Source organism: Eurytemora carolleeae, unplaced genomic scaffold, assembly GCF_000591075.1.
Source record: "Eurytemora carolleeae unplaced genomic scaffold, Eaff_2.0 scaffold845, whole genome shotgun sequence".
Lineage (NCBI taxonomy): Eukaryota > Metazoa > Arthropoda > Copepoda > Calanoida > Temoridae > Eurytemora > Eurytemora carolleeae.
In genome coordinates, this window is record NW_019396802.1 from 21,468 (window position 1) to 41,703 (window position 20,236).

At 32.3% G+C, this 20,236-nt stretch overlaps 1 protein-coding gene across 1 annotated transcript; it reads left to right on the forward strand.

Annotated features, from left to right (window-relative positions):
* The first annotated feature begins 644 nt into the window (after positions 1 to 644).
* LOC111708823 (calmodulin-beta) lies at positions 645 to 16,749 on the forward strand. Its single transcript, XM_023482319.1, has 11 exons — positions 645 to 733; positions 4,001 to 4,064; positions 5,236 to 5,264; positions 6,330 to 6,377; positions 7,100 to 7,176; positions 9,541 to 9,589; positions 10,482 to 10,598; positions 14,827 to 14,898; positions 15,042 to 15,119; positions 15,571 to 15,664; positions 16,295 to 16,749. Exons 1-11 carry the CDS (start codon positions 701 to 703, stop codon positions 16,333 to 16,335), a joined length of 702 nt encoding a protein of 233 aa, XP_023338087.1. The 5' UTR covers positions 645 to 700; the 3' UTR covers positions 16,336 to 16,749.
* The last annotated feature ends 3,487 nt before the right edge of the window (positions 16,750 to 20,236 follow it).

The following is a 20,236-nucleotide window of genomic DNA, read 5'->3' on the forward strand; positions in this document are numbered from 1 at the left end:
AGTGAGAATATGCCCAGAGTAACGGAGTAGAATATGTCCGAAGGAACGGAGTAGATTAAGTCAGGGGTATCGGAGTAGAATATGCCAGGAGTACTGGAGTAGAATATACCCGGAGTAACGGAGTAGAATATGTCCGAAGGAACGGAGTAGACTGTAGATTATGTCAGGGGTATCGGAGTAGAATATGTCAGGGGTATCGGAGTAGAATATGCCAGGAGTACTGGAGTAGAATATACCCAGAGTAACGGAGTAGAATATACCCGGAGTAACGGAGTAGAATATACCCGGAGTAACGGAGTAGAATATGTCAGGGGTATCGGAGTAGAATATGTCCGAAGGAACGGAGTAGTATATGCCAGGAGTACCGGAGTAGAATATACCCAGAGTAACGGAGTAGAATATGTCAGGGGTATCGGAGTAGATTTTGTCAGGGGTATCGGAGTAGAATATGCCAGGAGTACTGGAGTAGAATATACCCGGAGTAACGGAGTAGAATATGTCAAGGGTATCGGAGTAGAATATGTCCGAAGGAACGGAGTAGTATATGCCAGGAGTACCGGAGTAGAATATGCCCGGAGTAACGGAGTAGAGAACCCCCGGAGAAGAGTCAGCCCAATAGTACCCAATATATAGAGTAAGTAGAATATATAAACCCAAATCTCAACCTCGGAGGATAGTTTACTCTTTAGTCTGTTTAAAAATGTCTTGGAGGAAGGTAGCAGAGGAACCAAAGGTTGTATAATGTATTATGTAAATCTTAAGTTCAAATTTACTTATGTAAATATGAACATTTTCATAGATTCATATGGTGTCCATGAATATTTCAGGTGTCCAGAACAACTCTTCAATTTACAGTTTCAATTACAGTTCTTATTATAGTTTGATATTCCTTGAGAAATTGTTGCATTCAGCTCACCTTTATTTAAGTAGAGATAAAGGGATTGTCAATGAAATTTCTATTTTAGGAATAAGGACGGAGAACTTTTTTACTTTCAGGGTTAGACAATTTAGATAAATATCTTAACTCAACATAGTTTATCAAATTATTGATAAAGATATCTCCCTTATACAGATTAAGTCAGGATGCACTGTGAATCATGTATAGCTTCAGAACAGACCCTTTTTTAACTAAGATAGAGGGAAGCTAAATGCAACAATTTCTCAAGTTTACAAGTTTTTTGACAAATTATTGTGAATACAATTTCAAATCATTTCAATATCACAAAACAAACGATTTTTGGTAAAAAGAAATCTAGTTTTTTCATTTAAAACAGATAAAAATATTCTGACTAAAATGTGAACTTATTGAAAACAAAAAAATTTCATGCGACCCTTAATTAATAGCTATTGACATTTAAAATACTTAAAAGATTTGTATGATTAAATATACATAATATATGTCCATATTTTTGTTTTAAGCCTTTTAATAAAAGAATTAATTACCTTTAAAGGGAGTGACCGGCTATGTAAGGTAGTTGAACTGAGTATGCAATGTTGTGGAAAACTTCTTTCGGATTCATTTGAGACATATTAAACTTTTTAAAGATCTGTAAATCCTGAGTATGAGCGCAAATTCGACATTCAAAACTCCTACTTTGGGGGTGGATACGTTTTCAGATTTTTTTTTTTAATTATTAGGCTAAACCAAGCAGAATTGATTGTTTTAGTGGACACCTTTAATTCCAAGGAAGTTTTATGACTGGTGAAAATTAAAAATTTCCCTCCATATTTTTTTAGAATTTAGAAGATTTACCAAATAAACATGAAAGTCTGCGAAACTTTTTAATTTTTACTGTACGAAGAAAACATTAGCAGAAATAGCAACATTCAGAGGCTAAAATTATTGTTAGAAAGGGGAGCGTGAAGAGCTCCGAAAGCCTTGTATAACTTAGCATTCTAAATTAGTAATCAGCATAATGCTATTGATATTTGGTAAAGTTTAACATATTGGTATTTCACTCTACAATATGTACTTAAGAGAATGTTGCTATACAAAATAATAACAATCAGGCTACCAGAATATGTATAAAGAACGCAGTGTTTTTACAGTTAGAACCAGAAAACTCTTGAATAGATAGACGACACGCGACACTTGAGCAATATATTAAAATGTAGTTCATGTTGTTACAAAGCAAATAGTTTTACTTGTAACTTACTAAATCACAGAAATAAACATGTTTACACTGACCAATATTTAACCCTATTTAGCCTGACGTTTAGTTTACATACTGGTTGTCTGGAGGGGGAGGGGGGTCAAATTGAACCCCCCTCCATTTTCTTATTGTGGTACAAATCTATAACATTTGTTACGTTTTTGGAAAGCCCTTGGACTCTACTTCAATAATCTGCAAAAAAAGGCAAAGGATATGAGTTTTTGCCACGAACTCTAACTGTTTCCCCCCTATATATTAGCAACTCGATGTCGTAGACCTTTAACATTTCAAACTTTGAATTATGTTAGATCAAATAGTTTAAGTTTGAAATAACATCGGTTTACACCATCTGGTTTCAAAGATATTAGGATTAGAAAATTTGAGTTTTGTGGCAAAAACTCAATTCCTTTGCAAAAATCTAAATACTAAGCAAAAAATGTGCCAAAAAATGACGCAAATTGCAACAAAATATACGTTTTTGAAAAGCCCTTAACCCAGAGAATTTTAATGTGCAAATAAAAATTAGGTATATTTAGAAAATTTTAGCTTGTGTCAAAAACTCAATTTCTTCAACATTCATGAACTACTCAGTTGAAAATAAGACGGTACAGAACGTTAAAACTTTGTCCTTGTCGCGCCAAAAGATCAGAAGTTACAATGGGACAAGGTTATAATGCAAGGAAAGTTATTTTAAAGGTGTACGCATCTTTTGTACTGAAGTGTATACTGTCTCTGGGTGGTAATGTAAACACAAGACGGATGTCGAAGCCTGACATGGGATCCATCTTCCACATAAAAAATCAATGAAATATTTCGGTCATAGGAAACTATTATGTGAATTATCAAAATTATTAAAATTTAATGCTTTTAACCTCCTCGGATACTAAACCATCACTTATATGCATCTATTATTCCACCCAGAGAGTCCAGAGAGAAGGGGTTTCAATATGAACGCAGAGTATACGCAACTGCAATTAACTTTCCTTGCAATAGTACATTGCAATTGGATGAGAGTCAAATCAGTAACTACGAGCTTTCATTATTAATTGCATCGATTTGCTGTGTTAAAGATGTTACAATGAAACTGGACTAGTAAAAGTATTCGGATCTGGCTCTCCTCCCCCCCTCTTTTGAAACTTATCTTGTTTAGTTTTTTTTCTCTGTTTGATAAATTTTATGTCTTGTCAGTAACAAATCTAGAAATTCTGTTGACAAGGAATTATTTGTTGGGAGAGAATAATTTAGTAAGATGTTTGTTATTTATTTTATATTTTTGTAAAAACCAATTCATCACAAACATGCTGTCTTTAATATAACAGCTATGCTTTACTAACGAAAGTTTTGTTAATTAAATGATAAAGATAAAAACTGATTAATCGTCTGCTACTCTAAATATCTTTGCAACCTGAAATCGTAGACATTTAAAAGGAATTGAGTCTTTGCCACAAACTCTGATTTTTAAATCCCTAAATCCTAACACCGCAATGTTGTAGAACTTAGATATTTCAAACTATGACTTTTGTTATATCAAACAATCAAAGTTTGAAATATCTAAGTTTTACATAATTTGGTTGTGGATATATATAGGTATTAGAAAATTGGGATTTGTTGCAAAGATTCAATTCCTTTAGACGAAAAATTCTGCAGGACCAAATAGTCAAAGTTTACTATATTTTATGATAAAACTAAAATATCATTCCTTTAAAAATCATTTTTTTGTTACACTTTAGACTGAAGAACACAAAACCAAATTCAAAATAAGAAAATAGTTTATACCTTTGCAGATTTGCGACCTATTGACACCACCATTTAGCTGTAAAGCTGAACTATACCAATAATATATTTAGCTGGTTGAGCTATCTGACCGAGAGATGGAAGTGGTTACAACAGTATTTCGAAGCTACGAAACAGGAATTTAGAAAAATTTAGCAGCCGTAATTTCAATTTTGTCTTTTTCTGAAGTTTAGATTTAAGGCTGAAATTTTGCATACGTCCTCCTAGGTTTGTGGTCATCTACACAGATCACGAAGAAAATTTGGGGTCGGAGGACATTAACCTCTATGGTGACCTCCATAAACTCATATTAGTTTCATATTAGTTTAATCAGCCATGTTTTCATCTCTAGCTACCACATAGGTCATGCAAACAGATATGTGACTTACAATTTGACCTCTTTTCAATAACAGCCTCTAAAGATTCCGAGGTCAAATTAAAAAAAATATGAAAATGGTCATGTTAGGTGTCAAGTCATATTTTTTAGTGTTCCGACTCCATTCCGAGGCCCCATTTTGACCTCAGATGATTGTAAAGATCGCTGACCTCCAAATATCAATCCAGAGGTCAAAATAAGAAATCAGTGAAATAAGTTATCCCCGTGAGATCCGTGGAGACATTCATTCAAATATGTTCTATGTTTAAAAATTAGATTTTACAATATTGGTTGGTCCACGGTCAAAAATCTAATTTTGTCCAAATGTAGAAATATTCAATTGATCTGAAACCCACCGGATAGAAGGAAGTGCTGACTAGACAAATTGGACAATTGCTATATCATCACCTTTTTTAAATAAGAAAAATAGAAAATTATATATCTGTCACGGAATTCTACAGATAAGAAAGAACGAGTAGTGGACAGGATATGCAAAGTCAAATTAAAGTAAAGAAGGTGTCAGATGTTTCCCTGGGATATTTAGAAAGACGAACATTTTCTTAAATGATAACCGAAAAATTGCAGTGTGATTTTGGCGAATAACAACTTAGTCCTAGTATGGGGTGTCGGAATGTTTTTCTCCATATTTTTTATTGTCCTATAAACTTCAAAAAGTATAATTTTAATTGAAACTTTTTGTTTTTGTTTATCAAATCTTAAGATAATAAAAAGATTTAAAAGTTCTGGACGATTAAGAACCAAATTGAATGGAAGTTTATGATGGGTTCAGTTGGAACATAAGAGGGTTAGTAGTTCTACTTTGAGCCTTAATAACGTCTTTTTGCATTGCATTTTTAGAAAAAATTAAGACAAATGGCTGAGGCAGATGTCAAATTTTTGAACCAGAATCAATTTTTTTTTAAATTTTAACAGGTCTCAGAGAAGCGACAATCTATCCTAAGGTAATTTATTATTATTCTCATTTAAAGTTTGAATTATCATTTAGTTGTCAATATTATCATTACTTTTCCTCATGAATTTTTGTCAGAACTATCAAAATTATTGATTTTTTTAAAATGGTATATATTATCGCCACAAATTCAAACTCTTTCTTGTGTATGACCTTTCAACATAAAAGACCTTTCATATTTCAAACTATAATTGCTGTTAGAGATCAAATAGTCTAAGTTTGACATATCAAAGGTTTAAATCACAAAGTTGCAAACATCTAAATATTATACAATTATATTTTTGGTTAGTGTTTAGTTCCCTTGAAAGCTAGCACATTTAAATTCTGAAAAATTTACAAATTCCCGTCAATAGATGAGAAGTAAAACTAGAAGAATATATTAAATATATTTTACCTGGAAATATTTAATATATTGCTCCCTGCAGTTACTTGCAAATATTTGCCACATTCCGCACAACAAAACCAGGATCAGTTACGTGTAAATATTTGGCACATTTCGGACAAGAAAACCTGGATCAGACACAGGAATTAGAATTATTACCCTGGGGTAAATTATTGGAGAAGTTTACACCCAGCAAATATTTTTGTATAAAAGAATGATAATACTAAGGAAATAGTTTAAAAACATTAGTTTAAAAAATGTTTAAAAGGTTATTTTAAGTGACCCTCCATGTAAGATGGCTATGCGCGATTTTCAATGGTACCCTCACTGGCTGTCTGTCTGTCTAATCAGTTATGAATAAGATATCTATATTTTTAATTCTCTGCAAAAGTGACTTATGCATAAGTTGCTTAAGCAATAGAGAAAATATCAAACACATGAGTAAGAAAAACGACGGTTTCCTCCACATTTTTAATCAGATTAAAGCTGCACTATGTATAGATGAAGGGTCACTTGAAATTGCGCTTACTGTCCCTTTAAGCCAAGGAAAGGCTCACAAGTTTTAAAATATTTTTTGATTTAAAGGTTAGAGAATATAGATTTTTGTGGCAAAAACTCCGTCACTTTTATATTTTGACATATTTTTGTTATTAATTAATTTGTTTATTTGTGAAGGATCTATTGGCAGCTATGAAGATGTTAGGACTCAATCCAATGGAACAGGAAGGAAACAATTATTTATATTTTCCTACGTTATTTAACATTCCCCATTTTCAATATTAGAAAACAAAATATATAAATTCATTTAAAGAAATTGTCATTGTAATTTTCAAGAAACGTTACATTTTGAATAAAAGATCGTTTATAGTCAATATATTTAAAGACCGGGAACCCTACACCTTTGTTTACACACAATTGTACTGCAGTTTCTTCCTATAAACTGCAGTACTTTTTTATCAAACAAAAAAGTGTGGATTATTTTTTTCCTATGTTGTGTGAATACAAATCTGTTATTGAAAAATACTCACTTTGGTCTTTGCACTTAAAATTACATAAACAATCACTTTAATTTTAAAATTTTACCGATATTTTTCAGTTTTTGATAAAATTTACCATTTTCCAATTTTGTCCAAACTTTACATCATATGTGTACATTATTTATGTACAGTCAGAGCCAGAAAACAGCGTTCTCGTTTTCATCTTTTTTTATTCTAAGGATGAAACTCCAACAGAACTATTTCTAAAAAAAAGTAACCTGCATTTTTTTAAAGATTTATCAGCTGCAACAAATACAAATTACAAAATTATTTACCGACATTTCTAAAGTAAAATAATAATTATCTCACAATTTTCTAGTTTTTACTGAATTTTTGAAAAACACTTTTGAAGTTATGTATGACTATCATACTTCATTCTTCAGAAACATATTTCCTACTGTTTTAAAGGAGATTATAGACTTGACCAATGAAATTGCTAGAAACGGTTTTATTTACTTCCCAGAGTTCTGCAATATTATTACCAGGTATTTTTTTTCATTTAAGATTATTTTGGGTTCAGTAAAAAGGGTATAGAGTGCACACATGTTATACCATTAGTGATGGACTATATCTTGGTTCGTTTTATAAAACTTTTAAGTTTTGATCTTTTATAGGTTCTACACAATTCTCAGAAGTTATATAAATCAAAAATAGTTTATTCTAAAAATATGTGTTCAATTCACTTGTCAAACAGATCAATTCTCGTAGGGTAAAAATTGTTGTATAGTTTAATAAAGTAAATTTTTTTTTACAGAGAACAGTTTTGAAATATCGAAAGCACTTACTTGTGTGGTGCATTTAAAAAGTCCAAAAACATTAATAGTTCTAGAAAAACCAACCAAGTTTACTGCCCATGGCTAAGTACATTTCCACACAACAAACTAAAATAGCAAGACTTACAGCACATTATTTATCTTGTTCAGAATATTGTATTTTGTATCATCATTTAGATTCATTGTATTCATCTAGAAGTAAAATGCCTGAGCTTAAAGATCAATTTAGTCTTCCACGACCATGCATCAAATGTTCTGTATCCTGTATATTCTGTGTTCTGTATCCTGTATATCCTGTGTTCCGTATCCTCTATATCATGTGTTCTGTATCCTGTATATCCTGTGTATCCTGTGTACCCTATCCTGTATATCCTGTGTTCTGTATCCTGTATATCATGTGTTATGTATCCTGTATATCCTGTGTTCTGTATCCTCTATATCATGTGTTATGTATCCTGTATATCCTGTGTTCTGCATCCTCTATATCCTGTGTTCTGTATCCTGTATATCCTGTGTTCTGTATCCTGTATATCCTGTGTTCTGTATCCTGTATATCCTGTGTACCCTATCCTGTATATCCTGTGTTCTGTATCCTGTATATTCTGTGTTAGTGTATCCTGTATATCCTGTGTTCTGTATCCTCTATATCATGTGTTCTGTACTCTGTATATCCTGTGTTCTGTATCCTCTATATCCTGTGTTCTGTATCCTCTATATCATGTGTTTTGTATCCTGTATATCCTGTGTTCTGTATTCTGTATATCCTGTGTATCCTGTGTACCCTATCCTGTATATCCTGTGTTCTGTATCCTGTATATCCTGTATATCCTGTGTTCTGTATCCTGTATATTCTGTGTTCTGTATCCTGTATTCTATTTTTTCCAATTTGATATTAGTTTATAAAATTCAAAGTTAAGGAAGGGAAAAGGGAAAATAAGGAAAAAAGGAAGTAAAGGAAGAAGAAAGGGTAGGAGAGAGGGAGAAGTGAAGTGAAGGAAAGTAGAGAAGGGGAAAGAAACTGGAAAGGGAAGGGGGAAAGGAAGAAGGCAATTAAGTAAAGGGAAAAGAAAAGTGGAAAGGACCAGGGGGGAGGGAAGGGGGAAGGTGTAAGAGAATCTGGTCCGTTCTGAATAATATGGCATGGTAAAGACGAGTTGTAAAAACGATGTAAAAACTAGTGTTCCATATTTCTGGGGAATAATTTACATATATTTACATAGAAAACTCGAGATATATACTTTACATTTTACCAAAACTATTTATTTGTTTTCTTAAATAGAAACAACTTTGAAGAAATATACTCGTTCCGATATAAAAGAACTTAAAATTATATCAAAATTGTCTGTTTGTTGGGTTGTTTGTCTGTTTGTATCCAATAAACTCCACAACCGATGAACCAATCTGGCCGAATTGCTTAAAAAATCTTAAATGACAGAAGCCCACGGAAATAATGTGCGCAGGCCGTGTTGAATTACAGGATGGAGAGAGAGTCTGTTCTAGCTGCGGCGCTCGGCCCCCTAGCCTCTCTCCTCGCCGTAGTGCTCGGCCTAGAATGTGTCTTAACCACCTAACTTAACCCTTATGTGTATATTAATCTCTCTCTTCTTGTAATTCAACGCGGCAAGTGTACGTAATTTCCTTGGGCAACTGACTCTCGAAATGACCCCAGGGAATGCTGGTTGCTTATGGTGGTTCGAAAATAAAAAGTATTAAATTTTGAAATTCATCCGTGTAAGAAGAAAAATCCGGGAAATTCTTAGTTACATAATGAACATAAAGAAAAAAGGTGGCTAAAGGAATTGAGTTTTTGCAACAAAATCTGATTTTTTTTTATACCAATATCTTTGCAATCTAAAGTCGTAGACATTAGATATTACAAACTATTAATAATCTAAATTTGAAATATCAAAGAATTATGCCATCAGGTTACAAAGATATATGGATCGAATCGTCCTAAACGCTAGTAAAAGATAAAACACTAAAGATATGTACTATATATGTACTAATCTGTAATGCCTAATGTACTAAAATAATTTCAGATTCTATTTTGCTAAAAGTTTTAATTATTTTGTTGAGGAAGTTTAGGGAGGAGGATGAGGAGGTTTTTAGACAAAATATGTTTAAGGTAAAAACTATTTTAAAACCATTTATTTTCCTGGTTAAAAACTTTTAAGAGATTGTTTTAAACATTTTTAACTGTTTCTTAGAGATTTTCTTTCTGAAAAGGAATTGTTTGGTATTTGGTGAAAATGTTTAATTTTTTGAGCAATGCTCTGTTTTTTTCTGTCTATTGATCTCATGACTATTACACGATTTTTGGGTAATGCCAGTTTTGCGTAACTTTTTCAGGGTTTGTTTTGATTTGATTTGAGCAATTTTGACTTTAAAAGTTTTGTTTTGTTATTTGAGCAATTTTCTATTCAAGTTAATTGTTTGATTATTTGGGAAAGAGATTGATTTTTCTTCGCTTGCAATCTGATTTTTTTAACTTTTATTATTTGATCTAACAAAGTTAGTTCATAGTTTGACATATCAAAATAAATATATCACGACATTAGATTGCAATAAAGTAATCAGTGTCCGAATTTAATGAATTTAAGCCGCGTCTTTAATCCGCCAAAAAACCGGTTTCAATTAGACGCCGGCTTAAATCTTGAAACAATGAATACGATTTTAAGTGCAACCACCCATATTTGAGCCGCGGCTTAAATTCTTTAAATTCGGCCTTTTTTCCCTTTTTTTGTAACATTTAGTAAAATTTAAAACTATTTCTAAGAACAGGGTTTCCTACAAAGGATGAGGCTTTAAAGACGATCAAATTTTCAACATCTGTTCAACCTTTTCTTAATTTCTTGGCTCCATGCAGCTGTTTTTTTGCTAAAATATGTAGTGCATCGTTTAAAGAATAATCTGAAGACAGAGGACCAAATAGTTAAAGAATTATCAATCATCATTAAAATATCATTCTTTGTGGATGACCCTGTATTTGAAATACTAAATATGAATGAATAATGAAGATGCTCTGTGGAACTGAACCTTTCCCTGAACTGTTTCGAGCCAAGAAATACAAGATTAACGACAACTTCATTCTCAAGAAGGATTTCAGGCATATGATGCTCAATCTTCCAGTACCGGTACAGTACAATATTCAATACAGTCATAAACAGAAAATTCTGCAATAGGAAGACGACTTTTATAATAAAGTTTTAAAGTTAAAAAGTTAAATGAGCATACGACACAGTAAGAATTATAAAAAAGCTTCATAAATTATGTGTCATTTTCATTTTCTCAAAACCTTTTTTTAGATTAAATATTTTAAACTCTGTTTCTTTGTGTCTTAGGATGCCCGATCATAATTCAGGATCCCCTTGAACGATTTGCCTCAATTTTTGATTTAGAAAATCGATAGAAGCAATTAAATTTACTTAGTTTTGATTTGAAAATGTTTGCTTGAGAGGGTTGACCGTTATAGAAAAAGAAATGCTGGGTTCCCAAGCAATAGTTTTTAAGATATTTTTTGTTCTTAAAGTTATTGAGTTTTTGTCACAAACTCTGATTTTCTTATCCCTATATCTTTACATTTCATTGTCGGAGACCTTAGATATTTTAAACTATGAACTATTTTAGATCAAAAAAAGATAGTTTGAAATATCAAAGGTTAACACCAAGAAATATATAGACCAGGAACCGCCATATCTGATGCGTCAAATCTGTGTACTGCAGTGGGAGGAGATCAAAACAAAGAATTCAGGGGCAAAACATCAATTATGTGGGAGGGGGGATAATAATATATATTGCTATCGTAGACATGAATAATGATTATAAAACGCAAGACTGTTTGTTACTTGCGAGTATATGTTGGACTGTAATATTGTTACATATGAAAGAAAAGTGAATCAATACAACTACTCATTATTTATTATTATTTACAAAGATACGAAAACTATAGGAAAATACTATACGAATCAAGTTGCATGAATTGAGAATAAAACAGAGTGATGGGAGATCTTCAGGGGATGGTGTTAACTCTGGAGCTGATCTTCAACTAACTGTTTTCTCCAGGTTTCACCCCACCCTAGGCTAGAGCTTAACCCTAGTTCCCCGGGAGCTGGCCGGCCAACCCACCAGCGCCCGGGCCTCTGGAATAACGGAAAAATTGGCGTGGCTTCGGTTTTTGGCGTGGCTTGGGTTATTTATAGGATTCACATGCAAACTCAAATAAATCCGTTAGGATTCAAAATAGGATTCAAAAGTCCAACCGAAGGGTAAAAGTGGGGGGGACATGATACCCCTAGGTAGCTATGATCTCAGCGATCTAAAAAATCCTTGAATCGCTGATCGTAAAAGATCAACAAAATCACACATTGTTACAATATCATATCAGAGCTTCAGTCCTTTCCCTTCATTTTCTGGGGGGCACTGGGTTTGTTTACATTCCTCCCACAGAGTACAGTAAACAGTTTGCGTGTATCTGAGTTGGGCGTTCCTATATATAGTTCCTTGGTTAACACCACCTGCAGGTTGCAAAGATATAGGGATTTGAAAATCAGAATTTGTGGCTTAAACTCAGTTCCTTTTCCGTTTCTCAGAATAAATGTTGATGTTTAGACTAACATTATATAAATAAAAAGAAAGAAACATTTTTTCCGATTTTTTGTTTGCCTTGAAACATCTCACTACTTACAAATGCAAATAAATTTATTTTACTTGTTTAAACTTGTTTTCATAGAATAGAAAATATGGAGTAGAAATGATCTTGGAGTAATAGAACTAAGGATCAGGAGGGGGGGGGGGGTTTANCTTATCATCCAACCTTAGTCCTGATACGTGACAATTAAATATAAAAACCTTATCATCCAACCTTAGTCCTGATACGTGACAATTAAATATAAAAACCTTATCATCCAACCTTAGTCCTGATACGTGACAATTAAATATAAAAAGCCTTATCATCCAACCCAAGTCCCGAAACGTAACAATAAAATATAAAAAAAACCTTATCATCAAACCTTAGTCCTGATACGTGACAATTAAATTTAAAAAACCTTATCATCCAACCTTAGTCCTGATACGTGATAATTAAATATGAAAAACCTTATCATCCAACCTTAGTCCTAATATGTGATAATTAAATATGAAAAACCTTATCATCCAAACTTAGTCCTGATACGTAACAATTAAATATAAAAACCTTATCATCCAACCTTAGTCCTGATACGTGACAATTAAATATAAAAAACCTTATCATCCAACCTTAGTCCTAATATGTGATAATTAAATATGAAAAACCTTATCATCCAACCTTAGTCCTAATACGTGATAATTAAATATTAAAAACCTTATCATCCAAACTTAGTCCTGATACGTGACAATTAAATATAAAAAACCTTATCATCCAACCTTAGTCCTGATACGTAATAATTAAATATGAAAAACCTTATCATCCAAGTCCAACCTTCTTTATTGATAATTTGTTTGTTATATTCAGAAATATGATTTTGTATTTATCCCACAGTGTTATATTTGGTGCAGCGCATTGTCAATGATGTTTATCAGTTTATGTTTTCTCGCCTCCTGAACATAATATATCTTTCTGAACATAATACATCTTTCTGAACATAATACATCTTTCTGAACATAATACATATTTATGTGCGAAACGAGAAAAAATTTCTGTATTTCTGTCTTTCTCATTCTACACTTTACAGCGGTTAACATTTTACAAGAGAGATGACACATTAAAAACATTTAATGTGCTATCAAGCTAGTATTTAATGTGCTACAAGCTAGTATTTAATGTGCTACAAGCTAGTATTTAATGTGCTACAAGCTAGTATTTAATGTACTACAAGCTAGTATTTAATGTGTTACAAGCTAGTATTTAATGTGCTACAAGCTAGTATTTAATGTGCTACAAGCTAGTATTTAATGTGCTACAAGCTAGTATTTAATGTGCTACAAGCTAGTATTTAATCTACTACAAGCTGGTATTTAAATGCTTTACTTCCGTGTTTACTTATATTTTCCCTTTTTCTCTTTTATTTACCATTTATTCTTATGCAAAAGAACATATTGAGCTCTCAGAAAAAATGTTTAGATTCTATTTTCGCCAAAATTCTCCATCTTCATTTTCAGAGTTAAGAGAGGGTAAGCCTTATTATATATTTGTGTGGAGAACACCCATTGTTAGAATTCTTATTATTCTTCTACAGTAGTTCCAGTTTATTTTCCCTACAGGGTGGTCACAAAATAATGCTGAACAATTTACGATTTAGTTTTCTTGGCTGAATCTTTTTCTACTGAAGTATATTTCACCCTGTCTCTTCTTTTCGAATAAAACATGCACAATTATTTTTTCGTCCCCCTGTAACTGTTGTTTAGAAAAACATGGAGAATTAGTTTAAGTTCTTGATGCAATGAGAGTCTAAATGCAAAAACAAGAAGAAAAACAAGAACTTTTCTTGAATAATTTTTAAGAATATCTTTATTTTACAAAGCACATGTTCTTTTAGAAAAAAAACATATGAACTGAGCTTTTTTGACGCCTGTATTTAAATGATTTGAACAATACTGTATTTCACATCATATTCCAGCTTTTTTACATTAATTCTTTATTAATAACGCTTTAAAAATTGAAAAATGCATTTCCTTTATTGAAATGAATGAGATTTGTAAATATAATTTACATTTACTTTTTTGTCTTGCTTTTACATAATTTCTCTAATATGTAAGGATATCGATATAGCTATACCAACATCTGATGACTGATTAGACGGAACTCATATACATACTGCCGATATTATGCTAGTCCTTATACATTATGTCAAACATATTCCAGTTGAGATGAGATTTTTTGAATGTGTGAATAGGTTAATCTGATTCTCTCCTCGCAATAAGATCAACTGATAAGACAAAACTACATATTTGACTAAAAAGTAATAGGATAATCTTAGCTTAAAGTAACCCCCCCCCCTCTTGCATTCATCTCCCCCACTGAATAATCCCCTTTACCTACTTTTAAATTATATCAAACCGTATCTGCCTGCATTATACCTTGGTTATGCATGACGTCACTGGTGTCAATTGTGGCCAACTGCATAGGTTACAGTAATGTGACAGAGTTCCTACCCTAAACAGTATATAAAAAAGAACAAACAGCAAAACTGCTCTAATTCTCAGCAAACCTATGCACTTTAGTCTTTCTTAGACAAAATCATGTAATTTTCTTCATATGAGCAGGTTTTAAACTGAAAATTTTAATTTCCAATGGGGTGACGGCCCTCCTCTAGAAGAAGGTGGGGCCCCGGGCGATGGCAACCCTGCCTATTTGCGTCTCTGGCGTTAACCATTTAAAATGTTTAGGTAAGTGAACAAGATATAGAAGATATGTTTAATTATGCAGACAGTGATAGAGATGGAAGAATTAACTATAAGGTAGATAATTATAAATGTCGTCTTTTCTTTCAAATATAATTTTTTAAAAGGTAAAAAATCAGTGGCTGCATTTGAAGTAAGGGGTTTCCCTATGCCCCATCTCTCTGAAGACCCGAGTAAAATGATTTAAAGATTTTTTTCAGGAATTTCAAACAATGATAAATCCTCCGAAACCCCCTGAACCTCCAAAACCAAGTATAAAAGACTACACTGCGGTACAGGTACATTGAATACTTTCACTAGCTGTCTTATTCATACTATACACTGCGGTACAGGTACATTGAATACTTTCACTAACTGTCTTATTCATACTATACACTGCAGTACAGGTACATGTATACTTTCACTAGCTGTCTTATTCATACTATACACTGCAGTACAGGTACATGTATACTTTAGCTGTCTTATTCATACTATACTCTGCAGTACAGGTACATGTATACTTTCACTAGCTGTCTTATTCATACTATACTCTGCAGTACAGGTACATGTATACTTTAGCTGTCTTATTCATATACTTTACACACACTAAAATTTAGATAAGTCTTATTCCCGTTTTTATTGTACTTATTGTACTTTTATTGCAGTAAAATAGCATTTATGAATAGTTTGAAAAAAAATTTAATTAAAAAAGTAGATTTTAATTAATAAAATGTAATATTGTTTATTTAGATGGCAGTGCATACACCCAACACACAACAACAACAGATACCTTTACCACAACAGCAACAAACCCTCTCTGTATCAAATATGATGGCAACAGCAGGTTAGGGTGTCCCAATGAAAATGAGTTTTACGTGATGACTTTTTCATTTACCTAATATAATATAGACTTAAGCAATTAACGTGCAATTTATAAATGTTTTTATATTAGTTTTTTACTTCCTCAAGCCCCTAAAAAGAAACTGATATCTGGCATAAACATTAATTTCAAATATTTAACAGTTAAATCAATTGTTCAGATTAAAAAATTTCTTCGGGGCGCCACAGAAGAACTTCGTCTATAATTCTTTTATTATCTTTCATGTCTGACCAACATTTCTTAAAAAGTACAGGGTTACCAACAAAGGAGGAGACTGTAAAGACGACAAGAATTTTTTTAAATATGACGTTAATTGAAGACTTCTGTCTTGACTAAAGTCGTTTGATTTTGAACAAAAAGAAAAAAATGGTAAAGATGCAGGCAGGAATCATAAACATAAGAAAATTCCTAAAAGTCGCTGGTGCCTCATATTTTGTGGGCAACCCTGTAAATATTAGATTTTTTAATAGTTATGAATGTAAAACATATTGATCAAGCTTGTTGTCGATATTTCTTGAATTTTTACAATTAATGTTGCAATAATTATTATTTCGAGAATTTTTACAATTAATGATACAATAATTATGATTTCAGGAAACGGAGTTGGATCAGGATATTCTCTTAGTAATACCTGACTATAGGCTTACGGGGTCTAATCAAGGATCTCATGTGTTCACTCACAATATTCATCAAAGTCGGGTTAGCATAGACCGAGGATCATGAATACCAAACCTGATCACAGTCTGATACAGATTATTGATACAGACACAAAAAGAGATTATTTGCTTCTAAAATTGATCTAAAATTATCCCAAAAATAAGGATTATGTCGAAAAGGGGAATTGTTTTCTTTTTTAAAAGAAAAACAATGAATTTTCACCTTTCATAATCATTCATGATTTGTTAAGATTATTTAGAATACGTTTAAAAAAAGAAAATTATTATTATTTCAATAACAATAAATTGTTAATAGTTATGTATCGCATAGTTATGTATGTAACGCATAGGTCTAGGTCTAGGTCTAGGTCTAGGTCTAGGTCTAGGTCTAGGTCTAGGTCTAGGTCTAGGTCAATCTGAGAGTGTTAGATTTAAAAGAATTGTATCTATCTATCTATCTATCTATGTCTATCCTATGATTTATAAAACACCCAGTATTTAAGTGCAAAATGCAATTTTTTACAACGTGATAAGATTGACTTAGAAAATATATTTTATATCGAGTTTATCTTTCCCTGCCTTTCGTTCTCTTGAGTAGAGAAAAAGAATAAAAAGAATTTTATATTCTGCAAATTTCTTGAGATCAGAAAATGCCTATACAATATTAAGAATACGTGTAAATCATATCAATGAGCGCCGTGAAACTTCTAATTTCTTCTAACATTCTTTCAACATTTATTTTCTAGAAAACAAAACGAAAAAATCACTGGCAATTAATGTTTACTGGCAAAGACTCCTTACCGGCGCCGGTGAAAAATTTAATTTTCAATAAACATTCCTTTCTAAGAAGCTGGTTTTTTGGTAAGCAACAATTTTCATTTAGTCCCGCCGAAGTTGAAAACTTTAGAATGGGATATCCTTAATCCCGTTCTGTTAATTAATCTGAGCTGAAAACTTTAGAATGGATANGGGGGGGGTTTAACAATTTCATAGAGTGAAATATTTCCGAACATAAGTCACATTTCAATGAAACAGCTGGTTTTATCATGTGGACCTGCTTAAAGAATTGTTTAGATAACCTCGTGGTATATTATAAAGAATTGCATACCAAAAAACCAGGTTTTTATAAAGGAATTTACGTATAACAATGTCTCGACTTATTTCAATATAAATCTTGTTATACAGTGGTAGGCGATTTTATCAATAAAACGAAGACGACGTTCGGTTTCAATTTTGATTTACATCAAGCTGTTAAACAGCATGGATACACATAAACATAAAAGTCAAGAGAGGCTGTCAATTAAAAAATCTTCTCTTTAATTACTGGTAAACTTGTAATTCGAAAAAAGCTTGTTGACAAACAAAATTTAAATGAAAAAGTCGTCTTCATTGTATTGATATCAACGATTACCACTGTATTATTTGTACATATACATTACTGATTATATACTTACTTCTCAATCCTTCTTTATGTTTCTGCATTTTGAACAAAAAAGGATTTAATGAGTTGAAACTCATTTTGAACAAAACATACATATTTTTTGTGATGCACTGAGAACACGTGGATTTAGTTCGCTCCTTAAACCAGTAAGCTGTGACTTTCAGAATTTGACCTATTAAATTTACACTTTTTTCTCTGATTTTCTTGTTTTTTTGTTGTTGTTTTTTGTCGGTGACTGAGTTAGGAAAAAGTATGACAAGACAACTGTGCAAAGATCTTTGAATAATGAATTACAGACCAAAGCACGATTGAATTCAAGTAGAAGAAACTGTACGTATCTCGCTCTGGTTAGTCCGGGGTGAAAAGGAAGAACAAAGGAATTGAGTCTTTGCCACAAACTCTGTTTTCATAATCCCTATATCTTTACTTATCTATGTCGTAGACCTTAGATATTTCAAACTATGATATCTGTTAGATCAAATAATCTAAGTTTGAAATATCAGAGGTTTACACCATTAGGTTGTATAGATACAGGGACAAGAAAATTTGAGTTTGTGTCAAAAACTCAATTCCTTTATCTGAGTGTGGAATGTGTGTGCAGTGGTGCGCTAAATACAAGATGATTTAATCTATTGATGTCATTGATATCCATGTATTATTATCAGGGTTATACTGAAGATTACAAGGAATCGAAAGGCCTAGATACAACTGTGGAATATAAAGACGTCATGCATCTATAAGCATCTTATGTATCTAAGACGTTTTAAAATCCAATATATAACCTACACATAAACTCACACAGTTTGGTTAATTTTTAAAACTTTTAATGAAACTTCTAACATTTTAAAACAATTAAGAAATGAAACAAAAACAATGAGAACAATAGTTTTTTGTGTGGAGGAATTTCCCAAATTGCTTTTTCCAAAGGTGAAACTTCCCAAGTGTGCAATTTCCCAAGAGGCAACTTTCCAAAGTTTAGACTAGGTTGTCTAAGGTGCCGGAGACATGAGCGCTGCGGCTAGGGGACTGGGAAGTGGCCGCTTGGAAAATTGCACATTTGGGAAGTTGCCACTTGGTAAAATGCCTTTGGGAAATTACCTAACTTTTTTTCAAGTTTTTCCCAGATACCAAATTTGGCAAATTGCACTAGAACCAAAATACCTGTAGTATACATGTGAATGTCGTCTTTTTATCGCTGAACAAATTCTTGACGACCATTCCAATGTTTTATGGTTCCACTGTTCCCCCCTGTATAGAATCGATATACATAGAATCTGCCAGTGTCTGTTCTACCCATAACTTTAGGACACATTCCCCCTTTGAGACTACAGAGCTAATCTCTTGACATAAGATATCCTTTCATCAATAATGTATATCCGATGCACCATATCCCCCGCCCCACACCAATCTACAGATACAATTGGAAAACGTTTTCTACAGGGTTACCCAAATAGAATGAGACTTCAGAGATGACGTACATAACTTATAGACCCATTTTTCTGGCATTCACATATATGCATACCTTCTTTTGAACACACGCTTCTTTCTTTATAAAACCATTTAAACAATTAAAAGGCAGTGTTGGAGACAGAAGACCACTTCTAAAATTCAAATAATCATATTTTAAAAGTTTTAGTCTCATCTTCTTTAGTCTCATTTAGATCTCAATATGTGACGCTTAGATACATTAGAATATATTTTTTATGCAGACAATAAAGCTAAAAATTGTACAACCCCTTGTAAGTTGTACACCATGAACTCGTCATACAAAAAGGTCAATTGATACGTTTTACTTGTTGGACACAATCTTTATAAGAAAAATTATAACTAATCAGTACATTCCATCTGAATTGTGTGTATTTCGGGAGTTTTGTCCAACAATACTTCCGAGTTTCCTTTTGGGGTCTTAACATTTGTGTAGATTTTGATTTAAGAAATTCGAAGAAAATGGAGAATGTAATGAAACTAAATGAATATTAAAATAAATAAATATACACTCCGGTATGGTGAAGATGACATGAGCTAACTAGTCTATATTATCAAGGATGTGACCAGGGGGCGGAAACGTTATGTATGTGTCTGTACCAAAAGAGTGTGTGTAAGTAATACCGAACCGAACAAAGATATAAATACATATTTATATTTTTATTGATAAAGAGATAAAAACGATATTTAATGTAAAAGATTACAGGAAACTAACTCTTATAAAGCACCCTCATGCAGACACGCATCGTTATTTTGCAGAAAGGAACCGAATATAAAGAAAGGACGCTCAATGCTTAAGAAAAAAAGTAAAAATTATGTTTGATCGTTAACGAGGTGTAGTCGCTAACGATGTCTTTTTTCTTAAGTTTATTGTTAAGGATGGTAAATGATATTTTGGATAAAAAATTATAATATTGAAATTTTAAAGTACATTTTTGGTCAACGATCATTTAC

Coding starts and splice junctions, on each gene's coding strand:
- LOC111708823 (XM_023482319.1), top strand. CDS start 701: ATGTCTTGGAGGAAGGTAGCAGAGGAACCAAAG. Junction 6,378..7,099: donor GACTCAATCCAATGGAACAG/GAAGGAAACAAT, acceptor ACTGTTTTAAAG/GAGATTATAGACTTGACCAA. Junction 15,120..15,570: donor AAGACTACACTGCGGTACAG/GTACATTGAATA, acceptor TTGTTTATTTAG/ATGGCAGTGCATACACCCAA.